This window comes from Glandiceps talaboti, chromosome 3 (assembly GCF_964340395.1).
Source record: "Glandiceps talaboti chromosome 3, keGlaTala1.1, whole genome shotgun sequence".
NCBI lineage: Eukaryota > Metazoa > Hemichordata > Enteropneusta > Spengelidae > Glandiceps > Glandiceps talaboti.
This window is the reverse complement of record NC_135551.1, coordinates 15,068,779-15,088,829: the sequence shown is the minus strand read 5'-3', so window position 1 is coordinate 15,088,829 and position 20,051 is coordinate 15,068,779. Positions and strand designations below refer to the sequence as shown.

Genomic DNA, 20,051 nt, shown 5'->3' with positions numbered 1-20,051 from the left:
CCAAGAATTTGTTAAACGAACGTCACTTATCTGGGGAAGTTTATTCATTTCAAAATGATGCTTTATGGTGTACGTCGTGCTTTCCATGTTACTGTGGTATGTTCAGGGATTCCGTGCAGCTACAAACGAGTACACAAACAGGTGTACTATCACTACATTCTTTTAATATGTATGTAGTGTAAAGTGGTTGCAAAGTTTGATGACCTATATAACACAGGGCATACATCCTCGTTCTGGCCCTCGATTTCTCGATGTCATATAAAATCACAATGGCTGATTCAGATGTACTTTATAGGCTCACATTTTATTTGGACACTTGGCAAATACGATTAGAAATTCACTCAGACGAACTACAATTAAATAACTTGTATGACAGCAAATCTGCATTTGATATGACTGTATAGTTTGTCCTCTTTGTTAGAAATCCTTCATTTGCCGAACACAATCCCTGAGAAGACTCTTGAAATTTTAGATTTACAGTTAAATAACATTTGATGGAGAGTGTAGAGTATATCTGCAAACGTTTTCCCATTACATATTTTCCTTTGTGTGAAATCCCATCCTTATGTCTGTGTATTCGTATTACGTACGTACGTACATACATACATACATACATACATACATACATACATACATACATACATACATACATACATACATACAGAAACAACATAATTTTATTGCCAAGACCAAACAGTCCACAGTAAGCGCAACTGAGTACACATTTCCTGGGTTTGAAGACGGTATTTCCCTTTTCTCAGACGATATTCAGGCACAACTGTTCGAGCAACTTGATGAATTTAATGAAACAAGCCCTCGTCAAGAGACGTCCTTGCGTCAACCATCAACGCCATCAACTTCATCTCCTGTACCAACACCATCCCCCGCACCAACTCAACTGGTAATGTCGTCATCAACACCACGTCCAGCACCATCTATATCGCCATCGTCTACGCCAGCACCATCGCAACCTAATGTGCCGCCCCCGCCCCCAATGCCATCGTCATTTCAGTTACAATTCACCACCTCCATTTCTGTCACCACCTCCGATACCGTCACCGCCTTCAATGGCATGGTTCTCCCCGTTACCATCACCACCTCCGCTTCCGTCACCACCCTCAATGCTGTCACCAACTCCCACCGTGTCGTTATCTCCGGAGACTCTGTTACCATCGCCTCCTCCTTTTCCGCCACCACCACCTCCGATGCTGTCTCCCCAGCCTACCTTGCCTGTAGAGCAAACAGATACTCTGTACGAGCGACTTAAAAGCGATATGATGAAATATATAGATTTGAAATTCGAACATTTACGAAACGAACTGAAGACCGACCTATCAACAGTTGACACAGAAGAATTTCAGAATATGCTGCAGGTGTTATACACAGATCAAAACACCAGAACGCCTTCTCCGCCAATTCAACAGCAGCCAACACTCCATCAACAGCAACCAAGGCCGCAGCAACAACTACTACAGTACCCAGTACAGCGATATCAGCTTCGGACACCACCAACACAAGATCGTCAATCTACGCAACTCCTTTCACGGCGCACAGAGATTGACCTCAGAAGAACTGCAACCGGCATTTATAACTTTGCAAAGCTTCTTTCTTCAAAGTTTTTCCCAAAGACGAGAGAATGGGCCGCAACGTCTACGGCAGAACAAAGCAAAACGCTATTCAAAAACAACCGTTCAGTCCACGCCGCGTGGAACTGGTGAAACATACCGTCTTCCAGTACTATCCGACATATTCGCAAGAGAAATAGCGCGAGTGGATGAAATGTGTCGAAGAGACAAACAAAGCCCTCCGCCAAGAACTAAGACGCGTACGGTGTGTTCAACAAAGGCTTTTTAAGAACAGTTAGGTAATATACATTGTTAGAACTGTTCTTTCCCTTGAAAGATGGATAGGTTTTTGTCAAGTTCAACCTTATTGCTGAACTTCGCTTTCGGTTGATATTGTGAAAATGATTATTTGTGTTTTGTTTTCTGATATATTTGTAACAGTACTGAGTCAACGTAAAATTTTCATTTAATTGATCAAAGGAGGATATTTGACTCGATTCTGAAATACTGAGTACCTCAAGTTATGTACGTTCTTATCTGTTTGAATCTCATTTGCAATAAATATGAACTTTGTAAAGGCATATGTCCTCTTGGTTTCTGTCATTCCTACGTGTATGTCAACATAAGATTACAAATACAGAATTACATTACTAGTATCAAGTTTTGAAATTGTTTATTTCTAGTCAAACATAATGTCAACCTTTAGACTAAACATACAGAATTATGTCAAAATCTTCTTGAAATCCATTGTTCCGTTCACAATTAAACATTAAAAATATTTACAGAATCCAAAAGATCTTCTTTGAAATGAGTAAAACATGGCATGTTAACATAAAACTTAAAATACAAAATTATCAAATCTTATTGAAATGTATTGTTTACTTTAAAGTCAAACATATTAAAAAGAAATATTTACAGAATTTCAAAAGACTACTTGAAATTGCACAATCACTGCAGAGATCGAGATAGAACAAATTGCCTTCAGTACTCAATGAAGTAATGAAATCAACGTGCACGTTTGCACTATGGCAGTTCATTTCAGCAAACTCGCATTTCACACATAAATAGGCAAATTTACCTACTCAATTAATTTGAATGGAAACTGCACAAGTTAAAGGTTGTGAATATATCCCTATTAGTAGCCTGATGCTGCTCCCTTTCAAACAATGACTGTTGGTATTACTTTCCATAGATGACTGATGTATTTCTGACAATCTTTAGGAGTCAGGTTTTCTCAAAAGCCTTTAATCCCGGTGATCAATTCTTCTTTACACCTAGGCTTGACGTACCTACGTAGATGCCTCTTCATATTCGCTCACACTAACTCGTTTGGGTTGATATCCTGTCGTTTAAAAAAAAATAAACGTAGAGAGCAAAAAACATTCATGACGAGGTAGTACCATGCAACGTAATTATACTTCGGCAATGATATTCCCCATCGTTGACCCAGCCCACTTATTGACGGTTACAATTCAAAATTATCTTGTAATATTGTTGCAATCTAATGACTCCAATCGAAAACACTGTGTCCGTTCCCGTTCAGACCGTGGCGGACTCTAGACTTATAGACTGTACCCGAAATGATTTCAAAGTCAGGTATTGCATCTATCAATATTAATTGTTGATCACATAATGGATCGGGATATTCGTTCACCCAACATACACAAAAACCGTTCGGACAAATTATATGCGTTTAATCACATTTTAATCATTGATAAGTTGGCAGCAGAAACACTTTTCCATCGGCGTTTCGCTACGAACAAAGGTATTGACAAGAAACAAAATACTTACCGGCGACTCAGGGGGTGTCGGCCAATGATTTACACCATTGGCTCTCATCCACTCTTTGGTTGAATTGCTAACGTATTTTGGGTCATTATCTTGTTGAAAGCGATGACCATCGGGGAGTCTGTTTTGGAGGAATGGAAGAAGGTTTTCCTGGAGTATACCTTGATAAATCTCACTATTCATCGTTCCATTGAATATATAGAGTGGCGTAGTCCCTCGTGTTGAAATGCCTCCCCAAACGAGAACCTGTATCGAAATAAAGAATGAGGGTATTGTCTGTAAGATTAAACGAAAGTCGGCGTAATGATTTTAATGGGAAAATGAATCTTGTATCAGAAATAGACATTAATTCGATCGTTAAAAAACGTCGGGACATCTTTCTCGAAGGACCTTTTCGGGAACGATTGTTTCTTATTTCGTTACTAAAAAAATGAAAGTACAATGTGTACATAGAGGTTTGGTCAGGCCGTAACACTACAAAAATAGCCAGCTTTTATTTATGTAGATGTATCATTTCATGCACCGGTCGAAGACTATGCTTGCAAGCTAAAAACGATGTATAAAAGATAGCTTTGCTTGCGTAAGATGCTGAATTTATAAGGAAACAAACAACACGAGTATTTTCGTTTTCATATAATTATATATAATTTGCCGTCCCGTCCGAGCATGTAAAGTTTTCAACGCTAGTTGTTTACATCATAGCATGGAGTGTGTTTTCAGCCATTCAGGTATGAAGTAGTTAATATGATAATCTATCCTAATGGACTTGTTGTTTTATTTGGTTTTATAATATGACGGGTTATAATTCGTTCAGCTACGAGGCCAACCAAAACTTTGTGGAAACGATGCCATGTGGTGTATTTTAAATTATTCAGAGCATTTCCCAGCATGCATGAGTTACCCGTTGAATTGATCTTCGCACTTAACTGACATATCATGTAACCATACTCGAATCACTCTCACATCTCAACTTGTGTACCTGAATCACCCGGACTTCAGGGAATTAACTCAGACTTCATACAATGTTAATAGTTAACTTGGAACCATTTTAAAAGTAGCAACAGAGCAGATCGAAGCTCCTAGTCTAGACACAGCTGTTGCCTAAAGCTCGCTCCCTTCTAAAGTGAATCCATACTTTCATTCCAACTTTAAAATCTTATAAAATATAAATTATACAATACTCAAATGATTGGATGATAAAGTAATCAGCACCATAAATGAATAAACGGAAGTGTTGTTGCTGCCTTAATTCAATGCAAATAATATTGACAACTATGAAAACTAGCTAAACAATGTGATCACGTCATTGTTCTTCCAGCTGCCTGTAATTGGTTATTATTTGACACTTGATAATCTTCTAATAACTTTTAGTGTTGTCATCTCTGAAGAAAACTATTCGCGAAATGCAAACATTTGTTCTAAGTATTATTTCATGACAGCTGAGAGTTCACTATGACCTCGCGTCACGTTAAAACTTTGAGAATATTAGGAAATTGTGCTTCATCATCGGTTATAATACGTGTAACTCTACTAAGATTTGTCATTACTGTCTTTCAGGAGCTGTATACAACTTTAGCCTGTTCCGGAAACGTTTCGTGGTCTTAAATTCCAACAAAGTATTGTCAGAAGCTTTCGTTGACAGGAAGGCAGACTTTGCATGTCGTCCACTTGATTTTACAACTGCAACAATGGAGTGTAAAAATATCACCTTTATGGGTTATAATGAATTATTGAAAGTGTTGCGGAAGAGTGTACTAACTGCCTTACGTATGCACGGCACAGAGAGGTGGAGTGAGGTCATAACAATCCAAGTAGACAAACTGATTGGTAAGTCTAGGCCTATTACAGTACTTTTTTGTGATGTGATATTTACTAGATTTTAATACATCCGTTTGTGTTAAGGCCTACAACATTGTATGGTTCCGATTACGCTCAATTTTAGAATAGGTGGGGTAGGTAGATTTTTCATTTTATTTTTTTTTTTTTCATGTGTGAGTGTCTCTAGTTCAGGTAGTTATGTTGTCTGTTTTTTCCATATGGTCTCTGTGTTATTGATTTCTTCCCATCAGATGAACATCCATTACAGATTGGAAGAACAGTTTTGTATATTGTTTTCGAGTTGATGTCAGTTTCCACATCCTATCACAATAGTGTCAGTGGCAATATATTTGTGTATGGCCAGGGAACACAGGTAAATTGATGGGGCACTATGGTAACAAGATTTTATAAAATGATTTTTTGTTTGTTTTTTTGGTTTGGAGTGGGTCTAAAATATTGTGTTTATGTGTGTGCAATGACGAGTAATGATACGAGCACTTGCAGTGAAACAAAACAATCAGTTATATATGGTTTAGTGATGAAAAAGATCACATTAGAAAAATGGTGTAAATGTTTGATTAAATCTGAACTTTTATAAGCTCTTTTATCAAAGATGTTGAAAAAGGAGAGTGCCTGATTGTTAAACAACCATGTAATGTATTGTAAGAGATGATATGCATGCAGTTGATAGAATGCAATAAAGAATTTTTCAGTTTAAAAAAACGGAGGTGTCATACAGGGTTGCATCCTAGTATAGCTGAAGCTGAATTTTATCTAGGTCATTCTGGCAAAATTCACCGTTTCTCGAAGGGTGTAGCTGACAGATCAAAAAGTGTTTATATGTAAACACATACTGTCTAGTGTTGTCCACCGACACTACTTTATAGATGACACTAAATAACGTCACTGAAATGAACACCATATTTAAAGTGAATGCCTTCCGTAAGGGTAGTCTTGCAATGTCATGATTTATGCAAGAAATGTAGCTCTAAATCTGTGAAGTCCCAGTAAACTTTAGCTGTCAAAAATGTTGTTCATGTGTGCGCTTACTATTTGCAGCACCGGAAAGCCCGCCATCCTCGATTTCCCTCGGTGGCTTTTGTGATCCCCTACATACCCAGGATATGTACACCCGTTTCCACGGCAAATAATAAATGAAATTCAAACCCTCATAATATTTTAATTTTTCATTATTATCATCTTTATTTTGCAACCAAACACAAAGTGGTGGTTGAAATCATACAATTTAAAATCGCAAATACACAGGAAAACACAGACTAAAAGAGTACAGACAGCAAGGCTAAAATGTTTAAGAATGATTCCTAATGAAATGTTAAAAAGCTAAAGAAAGGTAAGACATAAAAAAATACTGATTACTCTTAAAAAGGTCTATACAAGCTCAAAACATTCTGTCAAGCCATCATTGGTAATTGTACAAAGCGTATGGTATGAAACTGTTTTTGAATCGTTCGGTTCTACATCTAGGAATACTATATTTTTTTGAGTGACGGGTCTTCCTTGTTGAGGTTGGATTGATCAAGTAATTTAATTTGTCATTACTAATACATATTTTCCCAAAAAATGATTGGCATATTGTATCTCTCCTCTGTGTTAGAGTTTTGATATTGGTAGGGACACATTCCGGATATGTCTGAGGAAAAATGATCCGGAATGCTCTTTTTTGTACCATCTCAATTTGTTGTGCTTGATCACTTGTAAGTGCATTATGCCACAGTGGACATGCGTATTCTACCACTGGTCGTATAATTGAGGTATAGTACAGCAATAAGTGCTTAGTACTCAATCCTGATCTCTTGAGTAGAGTAAGAAAATACAGCCGTTTAGATGCTTTACTGTATATATAATCAACATGATCTGACCATGAAAGAGTATTATTTATCATTACCCCGAGAAGTTTCTGAACAGTGATTCTCTCGACGACTGTGTCATTTATTTTGGTGAGGGGAATTTCACGTTGGTCTTTCTTAAATGAGATTATCATGTCTTTTGTTTTGTCTGGATTTAATTTCATATTGTTTGCCTTAGACCAGTCAGTTGTGTAGTTAATTGCCTGTTGCATATTACTCCTAGTTGATAAAGTTTCGGACAAAGTGGTATCATCCATGAACTTATGTGACCGAGTTTGTGGTTTCAGGTCGTTAATCATAATGAGGAATAGCAAAGGACCCAACCATGAACCTTGTGGGACTGATCCATTCAGTTTGGCCCAGTCAGAGACTTCTTTGCCGAGAATAACACGTTGTTGCCTATCACTGAGAAAAGCGGCAATCCATTGGGTCAAAATGGGTGATACATTCATATTTGCTATTTTGTCAATCAGGATGTTGTGATCAATTAAGTCGAAGGCCTTAGAGTAGTCTAACATAACAATGTGGATCTTTTTGCCTTCTTCAGCAGCTGAATACCAATGGTGAAACATATCAATCAAACAGTGTGTAGTTGAAGTGCCTTTGACTGCGCCATACTGATTTGGATCAAGTTGATTTTTAACTGCTTCTAGAAGCCAATTACCGACAAAGGATTCCAGGAGTTTACATAGGACAGATGTGAGAGCTATTGGTCGCAGATCTTTGGCCAAATTACGGGGTGGGTCAATTTTAGGAATAGGACAGACATTGGCTGATTTCCACATTGGGGGAACATATCCTTCCCGAATTGAGCTGTTGAAAATTGCACAAATTGGTTTGGCAAGGGAATCAATAAAATCATGCAAAATCCAATTTGGGATGGAATCAGGACCAACGGATTTGTTCACTTTGATATTGGCTAATTTTACCTCAACGTCATGTACTGTAATTGTAAATCTAATGGGAAATTGACCTTCATGTTTTGTCACCCTTGATAGATCTAGTGGTTTGAGTTGCTCACTGACACTTTGAAAGAAGGAATTAATTTGTGTGGCTAATTCTTTGATATTACCATTGCAAATATCATTTGCTAACCCTTGGAAGCTGTTTTTTCCCTGTTTACTTTTACCAATAATTTCCTTTGTTTTCTTCCACCACTTTCTAGGATCTGTTCTATGTAAATCCTCAACTTGGCTATGATAATATTTAGATTTCAATTTCCTAGTTAGACGATTAATTTTGTTTCTGAACAGTTTGAATGTAGGTAAATCATTACGGTGCCATGCGGTTTGTCTCTTCCTTATCATGTCTCTGTAATTGTCTGAAATCCATGGTTTATCAGTTGTGCATCGACGAGCAATCCTTGTTGGCAAGGATTCATCGATGAGAGAGTTGATGGTGTTGTAGAAATAGTCAAACTGTTCCTGACAAGTCTGAAGTCGGTATAGGGGCAACCAGTTCACTTTCTGCAACTTATTGGCAAAAGTTGCTTTGTCTTGGTGTTTATTGGATCTAACTGTGACATTGACAATTTTACCAGCTTTAAACTCGGTTTGTGGTTCTGGGAAGCACACAATTGTGTTATGATCAGACTTGCCAATGGGTGGGAGAACTAATGGTGTTTTGTATAACATTTCCATGTTAGTGAAGGTTTTATCTAAGATAGCAGAGTCTCTAGTTGGGTGCATGACAATTTGTTTCAGTTGGTGGCTTCGTTTAATTTTACCTTCTGGGAGCTTGTTGAAATCACCAAGAACAACGATGCCGCTGGATGGGTGTTTTGAAAGGATGTGGTCCAGCGAGTTAATGATATGCCTGTTCATGTCGTTGTGATTGTCACCTGGTGGGTGATATATTGATCCAATGGTGATGTTGGAGAATTGCCGTGGTAATCGCTTTGGTCTTATTGTAATCCAAAGTGATTCAAACTTATTACTTCCTAATTGGGGCCAGGTTTTAAAAGGTATATCAGATCTAACATAATTTATTATTCCACCTCCCCTACGCTGTTGCCGATCACGTCGAATCATAGTGTAACCAGTCATGCCAAGGGCTTCGTCAGGTATGGAGTCTGAACACCATGTTTCAGTCAAACAGGCAAAGTCCACTGAATGCATCCTCATAATTACTTGTAGCTCCTCTAGTTTATTAGTAATGCACCTCACATTTGCATTTAGCAGGTTTGGTAGTTCCCATCTGTTAGTTGGAACAGTGACAAGGTTGTTGACATTAACAGATGGAGATGCAGTTTTGTTGGCTGGCTGGACTATGGGGCGATGCCCATTGACTGTACTGATTGGTCTCTGACACCTGGCACCTGCTTTACTTCCTCTCTTAGTTTGCGGAATTTTGTTGATATTTAATTTCCTCAAAGATGACATCAACTCTTGTGGAATATTCTGCCATTTCACACTTACCCTGGATTTCAATGAGAGCAGCACTTTTATTGCTATATTAGGCATCAGAAAGTTTACATACTTCATAGTAAGCATCGTAACATTTTAACAACTATAATGCAGAGAAGTGATATGGTATTATTGCCCTATTTCGTCCCAGGGTAAAGTGTATAAATTCCTGTTTCGACCGAGATTGACAGAGGCACCATCTGCTCCAAATCTTATGTTTCTGCTTCCAACTTTCCTCAAACTTGTCACATGCAGTTTTTGTCATACTAACACAGTACCACCATCGGCATGCGCATGTTGAACTTACTTCTGTCCCACTAAATTCACCGCGAGTTTACAAGGCTGTTTGTCTACTCGTCGCATGTAGACTATTTCACGCTCCAGTTTAGCTTCATCAGTGTCACCGTCAATCAAAATTGAAATATATTTAGCTTCGTTTCTGATATCAATAGCGAAGTCATTCCTGATTCGTCCAGAAATTGTTCCAACCATCTCTAAGCATTTGTGAGTGTTATCATAAGTGGATTTAATACCGATGCTATTTTTTCTAAGCAGTAGCAATAACTCAGAAATAGTGAAATTGGCAGTTCTTGTTTTGCGATCAGATAGGTAAATTCTATCTTTATTTTCATTTCTGCTATTTGTTATCACCCTTTAAGTACTAGTTATACCAAGGGCTTTCACCAAGGGACTGGCCACTGCTGGTTTCGCTAAATATTGAATTCGTTCGAACGTATGTCACCGAAATGGAGTGTTCCATTAAAGATCGTTTGTTTTTCAACCCATTTTCCCCATTCCAAAGCGAAATCCGACTTCTCTTTCGAGAATTTACAATATTGACACCATACTCTGTAAATACTACCATCTAGGTACTTGCTGTCTTCACTGGTATGGATGTTCATCCACTCAAATTGTTCGTGCCATCGTACCAATGACGTTGAACTTTAAACTGGTAACTTTAAAATCAACAATGCCTAGGGGCAAACGGGAGTAGCCAATGAAAAATCAGAAAAGGGCAAATTCCGTGAAATCGAAGGCTTGCCGACATAGTCATCTAAATATAACTAGCTGATAGCCAAACAAGAACTGCCATTATCACAATTTCCGAGTTACTGCTACTGCTGAGTAAAAAAATTGAGAATAGGAAGCGGGCATTTACATAACATTTTTGACAAATAAATTTCACTGGGACCTGAAAAAAATCACAAATGTAGAGCTAAATTTCTTGTATAAATCATGAAATTGCAAGACTACCCTTACGGAAGGCATTCAGTTTAAATCTGGTATTAATTTTATTTAACTCCTATACGATGGGTTACGTCGATGTCACTTGGATTGACGGATCTATTTTTACACAAGACATTGAGGCCAGTGGTATCTGTATCCTCTTTGCCTTCATTAGGTTCAGGAATGCCTGTAATTTCGAGATTTATTCTACGATTGTATTGATCGATCCATTGTGTGTAGTTCTGTTTCAAGCACGGACACTCGATTGCGTAACAGTCTAAATTTCTTGCTGCAAGGTGTCATTGCATTTTTTGCAATGCCTGCATATCTTTTTTCATTGTTTCGAACTGTATGTAAATTTATTTCGTAGTTCAAGGCCATCGGCCCAAATAACGAAACATTCAATTTATACACAACAAAAACAGGAAAACATACATGCAGTCATAAGGACAATAATTACAGGATTATTCTCTCTCATAAACTTCTTTGCGCAATGTCATAGCATTGAAAACATAAGCTGCTAACCTTTGAATGGTATCAGTGTTATCGGATAAAAGTAAATTAAGAAAGTTTGCCTCACTTGGAAACTCGAAATATCTTCTCGGAATATACTTTGTTGTGTAACTGTCATAAAATGGACAAATTAGGAGAAAGTGGTATTCGTTTTCAACCTCATTAGATTGACATAACTGACAAAGGCACTGCCATCTTTCAATATTGTGTTTTCTGTCAGTCTCTATTCTAGAGATAGTGTGTAGAACAACGAAAGCGGGCTAACATCTTGAGGTGTATAGGTACTTTAACAATGAACAAATATTTATCTGGCTCTAGTGAGGTCTTAAACTCTCTATATGTCACTAACTTGTCCATTGAACAAACTTCACTTTGCCATTTTGTGAACAAAGACCTTTTAAAATTTTCAACAAATAACCTCACAAAACTATCAATTTCAATCAAAGAACTGATAACTTATAAAATCACACAGGGCCGCTGCATACAATGGGATACAACATACGCAAATATTGAAAAATGATACAGAACTAAACAGATGGCTAGGAGTACTTTATATTTAAAGCTAAATTACTTTTATAAATATTCATGGTAATAATCATAGTTACTTTATAATACAAACAGTCCATGGGCCAGAAGGGTTACCTTCGATTTTTCAGAAATTGGCGATTTCAAGCCTCAACATTTTTTTAATTCTTTGCATATGTATGACAAACATTATATAGTTAGAAAGACAATCTTCTCATCTTTCAAAATGTATAATGGATAATTAAGTTTTTGTTTCTGTCGTATCGAAGACAATGTGTTACCCTAATCCTCAACCTTTCGAGACCATTCTATGCAGAGTGTGTATAGCGAAACCTAGGAGAAACAGGTGGTGCATCCCAGAATTTCCACTGTTAAGATTTTGTTTCTCAGTCATTAGACTCCAATGAACAAAAAAATACCTATGTTGTAGGCTTATGGGTAGGGGGTGGGTGCACGGTAACCACCTTCGACCTATGGAATAAAAGACATCTGATATTGTGCAATAGTTGAATATTAAATAAAATTATTATAATCTAGCTAAGCAGTCAGCTGTATTATCTCTGTTGTCTCCCCTGTTCATTTCTACAGATAGGTTTTCAGGAAGAGGAGACTCTGCCTTTGACCCTGATATGTCATTGTGTTTGGTTGCCTTCAATACTGTATCTGAGCTAACTCAAAGGAAGACCTATGAAGAAGACGACCAAGAATTTATTGACTTTATGGATGTGAATAGAGAGATCGCTAAAATATTTGTTGAAGCAGGTCCTCTTGGTAAGCTTATTATTGTATATGTAAATTGATAACATATAGGTACGTACTCATACTATTATACCCATACACGGTAGGCGTAACACTGACGTAGAAATGAGCGCATCAGCGAATCATAAGTCAGTAAATAAATAAAACTTTCTGAAGATAAGTAAGATAAGTAAGTTATACCGCTAAGCGATACGGAAAGAAAAAAAGATACCGGTATGGGAAAGAATAGACAGGAAGCAAGACACAAAGTGTATTAATCATTTTCTACACTGTGTCAAATCTATAAAGACGGGATGACTTGTATTAACACGGTCAACGTGACACACTAGTAGCCCAGCGATGCAACTAGCCGTATAAGCATAAACATGAACAAAGTACAGAAACGTCGATTTGCTGTGGTCACGGCGGAAGAAATTAAAAAGAACGTGGCGGAGAGATTTCTAGAAAACACAAAAGGAATATAGTTGTAATACCACTACTACTATTTCTATATGCAGGCTTGGGTAAGTCGAATAATAAACTACTACAATAATTCAACTTTGATGTCAGCAACGCATGAACTAATTTTTCAGAGCTAGTCTGGTCTAAATGTGTCCGAATTTTACCTAACCGCCAAAAGTGAATGAGACGCCTCCCTACAAACTTGACGAATATGCTGGTCCATCAGTCCGAAAGAGTTCATCATCACACCTGAGTTACACACCACAGCTGATGGAGAAATCTTGGCATCTCCCACCAACACATCTGATGCGACAGACCGAGAACCAGCCCCACTTTCGACAGTGTTGTGAGACAATAACCAAATAACTTATGTCTTCCCATCATTGAGAGCCAACGTGGTTACCGTCCAAGATCTCATCCATGCAGGTTTCTGTTTACAAGGAATAACGGTGGGGTCGGCATAGGTGTCACAAGTGATGTACAGTTGGGAATTGTCAGCATAAATAACTGGATTTAAGCTGTGGCGGGTGATGATGGCCTTAAATGGAGTAATGCACAAAGCAAACAACACATGACCAAGCACGCAACCCACCTAGGTACTTTATGTTCATCTGGGTATGATACAAAAATGGTTGGATGATATAGAGCGCTTGATACTGTAGAAGACGAAGTACTGTTGACTGAATGGGCGTTGAAGAGCGCAGTATTTATCTTCTAGGGTGAAAGAGAAACAGTCTCCATAGTTAAAATAGGGATAAGATTATTGCGAATGAACACAGATTTAGTCATTGTGTTCTGTAGAACTTGCATACAGTATCTTGGGATAACAGGACGGCAAACAGCTTTCACTACAGAAGGCAGTTGAAATGTATGAGGTTGTTGTGACAAATACTTCTTGCTTACTGAACAGGTGAAAGGTATGATTGACGTCAACTTTCTACAATAGGAATTTGACGATGTTTGTATTTACCTGCAGAGCATCCCCTCCTAATGGTGGTTCTGCATAAATCCAGTGCTTTCAGTCGCTGCCTGGTGGAAGCATTGACTCTCCTAAACAGAGGATCACCTGCAACTTTCATTCTCATGGAAATTAGAGCAAGACTTGAATAGAAGAATGGCGACATTTTGAACACCTGGTGATATTGCTGTAGAGTCAGAGATGAAACTCAAAATCCCTGAAACAACTTCTAATTCTCAAAATGAAGAATGTGTACTATGAAGTGAACAGTTCTGTACTTGGAATCTTAATAATTCTTTAGTGTAGTTGTCACAGCCCGAATGAAGTATAAGGAGGGGGAAAACTGAGGTGAACTTGAGAGGTTCAGAGAGGCAGCAAAAGGAGCAAACTCATTACCATAACAGTAAATACTGAAGACACAATTAATGACATGAGTACCATATGCTCATCTTGCCATCTCTTTCTATTGTCGAAGGAACGAAATGTTTGAATACTTTGAGCGGGGTTTATTGAACTTCATTCATTTTATACTATTTTAACTTCCATAAGGGTGGGAGTGCCTGTGAGTTCATCGGTATGATATTAGTTCTTAAATGGTTTGCTCGATTCAGGTGAAATTTGGTACATGAATTCTTTGTGGTAATGGAAGACCTTTTTCGGCAAGATTAGTGTTGGGCCATTACCACATTTGGCATAAACATTTCTTGTTCAGCTGATCCAGTGGTAGTTATTCCAATGTAAAATTTAAATACAACCGCTACGAACGGAACCTGTTACAAACAAGGATAGTAAACAAATGAATGGGATCAATAACTCTTGGCACAGCATGTTGGAAGTACAGAGACTTATATTATAGTTGATGGTTTGATAAGATGTATTATGGCCTCTCTTTATGTGTGCTTGAAATGCCCGAGAGACTTCTAATTTGTTTGTGAGCTAGAACAATTACGTAATGATGAAGTGTAATATAAGTCGCTTAACATACTTCCAACGTCCTGTGTCATGTGTTATTAATCCAATTTTTACAATGGGACCGACATATAAGCAGGGAATTCTGATCAGATCTTGTCTTTTTCTACTTTCAGACTTTGCCAAATGGTTAAGGCTATTTGTTTCATCACGACTTGATAGGTTAAAGAAAGCAGTATCCTGTCACAATAAGTATATGGAAAGCAGGTTGAGAATACGTAAGAGAGGACTTGACAGAGAAAACCCACGTGATATGATTGACATGATTTTGATAGCCCAAGAAGACTTCCAGAAAACCCATACAACTGACACGTCGACAGAGGTCTTTGATGATACAGTTGCTGCTCAAACATTGCTTGACGTTTTTAGAGCAGGTAAATTGGCAACTTTTGAATTCATAGGAACATGATGATTCCTTTCAATACTATTCATTCATTCGGGGTTTTTTTTCAATAAGCATAGCTTAATATTGTTTACTTATCTGTATACCGAACCTGTCAGTTTAGTGGTCCATGATTAAATGTTTCCTGTCGTTATAATCTATAGAAAAATTGCGTAAATGGCATTGTAGCACAATTTTAGAGTTTTAGCAATTATTGATGGTGTATTTTACAGAGAGTTTGATTGATAGGACATTATTCTGCCTTGGAAAGTTGAGTCATACTCATCCCCGTTGTTATATATGCACACGATACTCTTTATTGATGCCATGCATGCATGTGTATGCACTTTAATCATGTTTGATTCATTCTTGTATCTTAGCAAAGGGTACTGGTATTGTGCGGTTGCTGTAGTCTTATGTCTATCAACATGCCTGTCCGTACCTTTAGGCAATATGCAATATCATTTCACTGTTGCTTGCGCTGCAGGTCAAAATTCTGAAATGTTATCCACTAATCCAGCTATCCCTGTTGTTATATCACATGGACTCGAAAAAAATGCCTTGAGTTTTTATTTGTTTACACTTATTGTAAAACTTGAATGTCTATTAAACCCAATGACAGAACAGTTAAAAAAAATTCAAAACCAGCTTTTCATATCCTTACTTTATTAAATGACACATTCTGAAAAAAGGAAATAAATACAAAGGCTTTTCTCGAATCCCTGTGGTTATATTTGCAAAATACACCAACATTTGGCTGTGGTTATGACCAAGGCAAAGTTCTTTTGCTCGGCATGTTTTCATTAATATATATCTACTTGTCTACAAATCTGTGTACTACACGTCTTCATTCGGGAGTTTCTATGGTTGTGATCTTATTACAACGCATATACATATTCACTTTTTGGATGTAAATCAACTTTCTCAGTGATCTCTGTTGTTATCATTGCAATATACACCATCGTTTGTGCATGTTTTGAATGTTATCCACTTGCTACCAAACAATGTTGTCAAAATATAGTTACATTTGCTGTTACTAGGGGTCTTATCATAGTCGCTCGGGCCAGATGTGTTAATATGTTTTGAACAATATCTGCAGGTTGAGAACACAAGAAACATACCCACCAATTTATTCCAATTCCACCAAGTAGCTTTCAAACATGTTTCGAACAAAGTTGAGATTTTGAGATCTGATTTGCCTATCGGTGGCAAAATAATCATTCTCCCACACATTACCACAAACATTCCGGCCATAGTTCATCGAAATCTATCCAGTAGTTTTTGAGTTGATAAGGTTTATTTTACCAAAAATCACATATTTGACCCAAATCATATATCTGTGATGCCTTTATCAACTTCCTATCTACACACCCAAAGTAATGTACCATTCACAAAGGCACCCCCCCCCCCACACACACACACATTTATATATACATTTTCACACGATTTTGCAATGAAAGAAAGATTCAAATGTCGATCTTTTTTTTTTTATTTTATCATGTTTAAAGTTACCTTCGTTACTACACATATTAATTTCATTTGAAGTTACTTCTATGGTTAATAGTTACTAATCTGTGTATGATTAATTATAGGGTCTGAAACGGTGGTGACAGCCACAAAGTGGTTTTTGATAGAAATGATGCTGCACCCTGAAATACAGAAGAAAATCCACCAAGAAATCGATGAAGTCGTTGGTGTTGATCGTCGTCCAGTGTATGCTGATCACAACAATTTACCTTATCTAAAGGCTGCCATGTATGAAGCGATGCGTTTACACTCAATAGTACCTCTTAGTGTATTCCATCGTACACTGTGCACCACATCTGTCAATGGATGTAAAATCCCTGATGACACCATTATCATCCCAAATCATTGGGCGATAGATCACGACCCAGATGTTTTCAAAGATCCGAATGTTTACAGACCAGAGCGATTTATTGATCCTAACTCAGGTAGATGTGTCTCTTTTAATGAGATGAATTTTACACCATTTGGTATGGGTAAACGTGTATGCATTGGTGAAATGTTGGCAAAAGTGGAGTATTTCTTGATTGCTGCTAATTTACTTCATCAATTCAATGTAGCAGTGTCTACGAGCCATGGAAAGCCTTCCACGGAAGGTGAACTTGGTTTGACTTATTGTCCACACCCTTTCAAAATGACAGTTAAAAGTAGAAATGTACGCAAATAGCATGACCAGTTAATGAGCAAAATGTTGATTATTTTATTGCCTGTGATTGTGAAATCTCTATCGAGTCAAAAAGGCATCATCCCTAGATTATTAAAACGTTTACCCAGTGGCTGGACAATCACTGCAACCAATAAGTGCATTGTAATGAATATAAAAAGAAGTGCTCCAAAATGAGGTAACATGACATCACTGATCATCATACATGAAATTAACCCATACCTTTACTCATTGTTTACTTGCATCAGTAACATCAATATCAACCCCTGGTTAAAGATAGAGTCATGTGTAAGATATAGTACAAAGAGAAGACAATACCTTGACAATAGAAGTGAAATATCGTGTGATTGTACATTTGGGATTGGCAGAAAAACAACTGGGTCAGAAATGTAAATCTTTTTAATTAATATGTATGTATGTATGTATGTATGTATGTATGTATGTATGTATGTATGTATGTGTGTGTGTGTGTATGTATGTATGTATGTATGTATGTATGTATGTATGTATGTATGTATGTATGTATGCATGTGTATGTTTGTTTGTATGTATGTATGTATGTATGTATGTATGTATGTATGCATGTATGTATGTAGAGCAGGTAAACGCCAATATCCTTTTGCTTTCTTTGTTGACCTGCGCAAGGCTTTCGACAGCGTATGACGGGATGGAATGCTATATAAATTACTTAAATAAGGTATCACAGGAAACTTATATCGCCTGATTCGATCAATGTATTCTGAAACAAATTATGCCATCAAAACTACTCACTATCACTTTTCCATCTGCACGTGATGTTAAACAGGGGTATAATTTAAGCCCACTCTTGTTTAATATTTTTATAAATGATCTATCAGATAATATTTACTCTAGTAATTAAAGTTAATACTAATAAGACAAAAGTTATTATTTTCAATAAGCTAGGCCGAATGATTGACAGTGATTTCTATTTGCTATTTAATTAGTGGTTTGTTTTAATCCTTTGGTTGTCTTCTGATATTTTTATCCTTCGTATTTGATAGAACTTTTAACTTGCAAGCAATTTTTTAAGTCATTTGTGCCCTTTCTTCTGTGACATTTTATTGTACAATGCGCTTAGACATAATGTATCGTGTTTCCTTAAGAATTAAATAATAATTTCTACCTAGATGGAGAAAGGGTACAAGTCGTACCAACCTTAGGAATTATGTTTCAAAGAAGCTGTAATTTTAAACTAGCAATTGAAAATAGTATAGATAAGTTACATAACTATTGTAAGAAATGGAAACTTAAAGTTAATACTAATAATAGACAAAAGATGCTATTTTCAATAAGGTAGGCCGAATAATTGATAGTGATTTCAATGTAGGTGGAGAAAAGATACAAATAGTACCATTCTATACTTACTTGGGGAATTATCTTTCAAAGTAGCGTTGAATTTGAACTAACAATTGCAAATTTAGTTATAAAACCACAGCGTGTATTAGGTGCACTGTACTAACTGTATATAATCATACAATATCTCCAAAACATCTCTTCAAATCTTCAGGAGCACAGTCGTGTCTATTCTAAGGTATGGTTTAGACGTTTTGGGAGATATACTTAAACTATACAAGTCAAAACACTGTGAAGAACTTGATAATTAAGTTTTTATATCAAACATTTGTTTAGTGATAAACACCCTTCTGAAAAATACATTCTACATTCTGCAAACGAGTGTTGGATGTAGACAAAAAGTCAAATAATATTTCTTCAAAAACTGAATTGGAAAGTTATCCAGTCATTATAGAAATCTGTAAACAAATGTTAAATTATGAAAACAGATTAAGAAACGGAGAATGCAGTAACCTTGTACAATATGCTTTCAACTCTAAAAAGAAAAGTCATGGTAACACATGGACGTCCTTTGTCTATAAGTTGCATGAGATAACTGAGCTTAATAGTGATGCTGATGTAGCAAATCTTAGTAGTCAATTGAAAACAGATGTATCGATGGTATGTGCTTATCTTTTTTGATTACAAAAACTAACAACAACAAATTACGTACATATAACAAGATTAAAACAAATTATGAATTTGAATTATATCTAGAACAAGTAGATAATGTTTCCCACAGAATCAGCATATTTAAGCTCAGGATCTCGGCACATAATTTACCCATCGAAAGACTACGATACCAAGGAATTCCCCAAGATGATAGAATATGTTATCTATGTAATATTAAAACTATTGGTGATCATATCCATGCTATAATGGATTGTAACAACACGTCTGTAATTCAAATTAGCCATTTTCAAAGAACTAAATTATCTAAAAAGAATGTTTCTTTCGACTAATGATACTATCACCAATAGCTTTGGAAAATTCTCTAAATCATTATCAGTAATTGTTGTATTCAATACTGTAGTTTAGTGTTTTTTAATTACCTACTTTGCTTTTCTTGTTTCTGTATGTTTTTGACCCTAGATAATGTATTTTTACATTATTTCATGTCAAATAAAATATACTTTACTATACTGCAGTTTACTATAGTGTACTGTACAGAACTGTACTTTACTTTACTATGCTATGCTATGTTATGCAATACCATGCTATACTATACTATGGTATTCTATACTATACTATACTTTACTATACTATGCTACGCTATGCTATGCTATGCTATA

At 36.7% G+C, this 20,051-nt stretch overlaps 1 protein-coding gene across 1 annotated transcript; it reads left to right on the top strand.

Annotated features, from left to right (window-relative positions):
• Positions 1-10,754: 10,754 nt before the first annotated feature.
• LOC144433102 (cytochrome P450 2U1-like) lies at positions 10,755-17,409 on the top strand. Its single transcript, XM_078121410.1, has 4 exons — positions 10,755-10,824; positions 12,298-12,480; positions 14,953-15,210; positions 16,811-17,409. The coding sequence occupies exons 1-4, from the start codon at positions 10,755-10,757 to the stop codon at positions 17,407-17,409; spliced, it is 1,110 nt and encodes a 369-aa protein (XP_077977536.1).
• The last annotated feature ends 2,642 nt before the right edge of the window (positions 17,410-20,051 follow it).

Excerpts from the sequence above, each read along its gene's own strand:
- LOC144433102 (XM_078121410.1), top strand. The coding sequence starts at position 10,755 with ATGGGTTACGTCGATGTCACTTGGATTGACGGATCTATTTTTACACAA. Across the intron at positions 10,825-12,297 it reads CATTGAGGCCAGTGGTATCT|ATAGGTTTTCAGGAAGAGGA; the intron begins GTATCCTCTTTG and ends TCATTTCTACAG. Across the intron at positions 12,481-14,952 it reads TGTTGAAGCAGGTCCTCTTG|ACTTTGCCAAATGGTTAAGG; the intron begins GTAAGCTTATTA and ends TTCTACTTTCAG.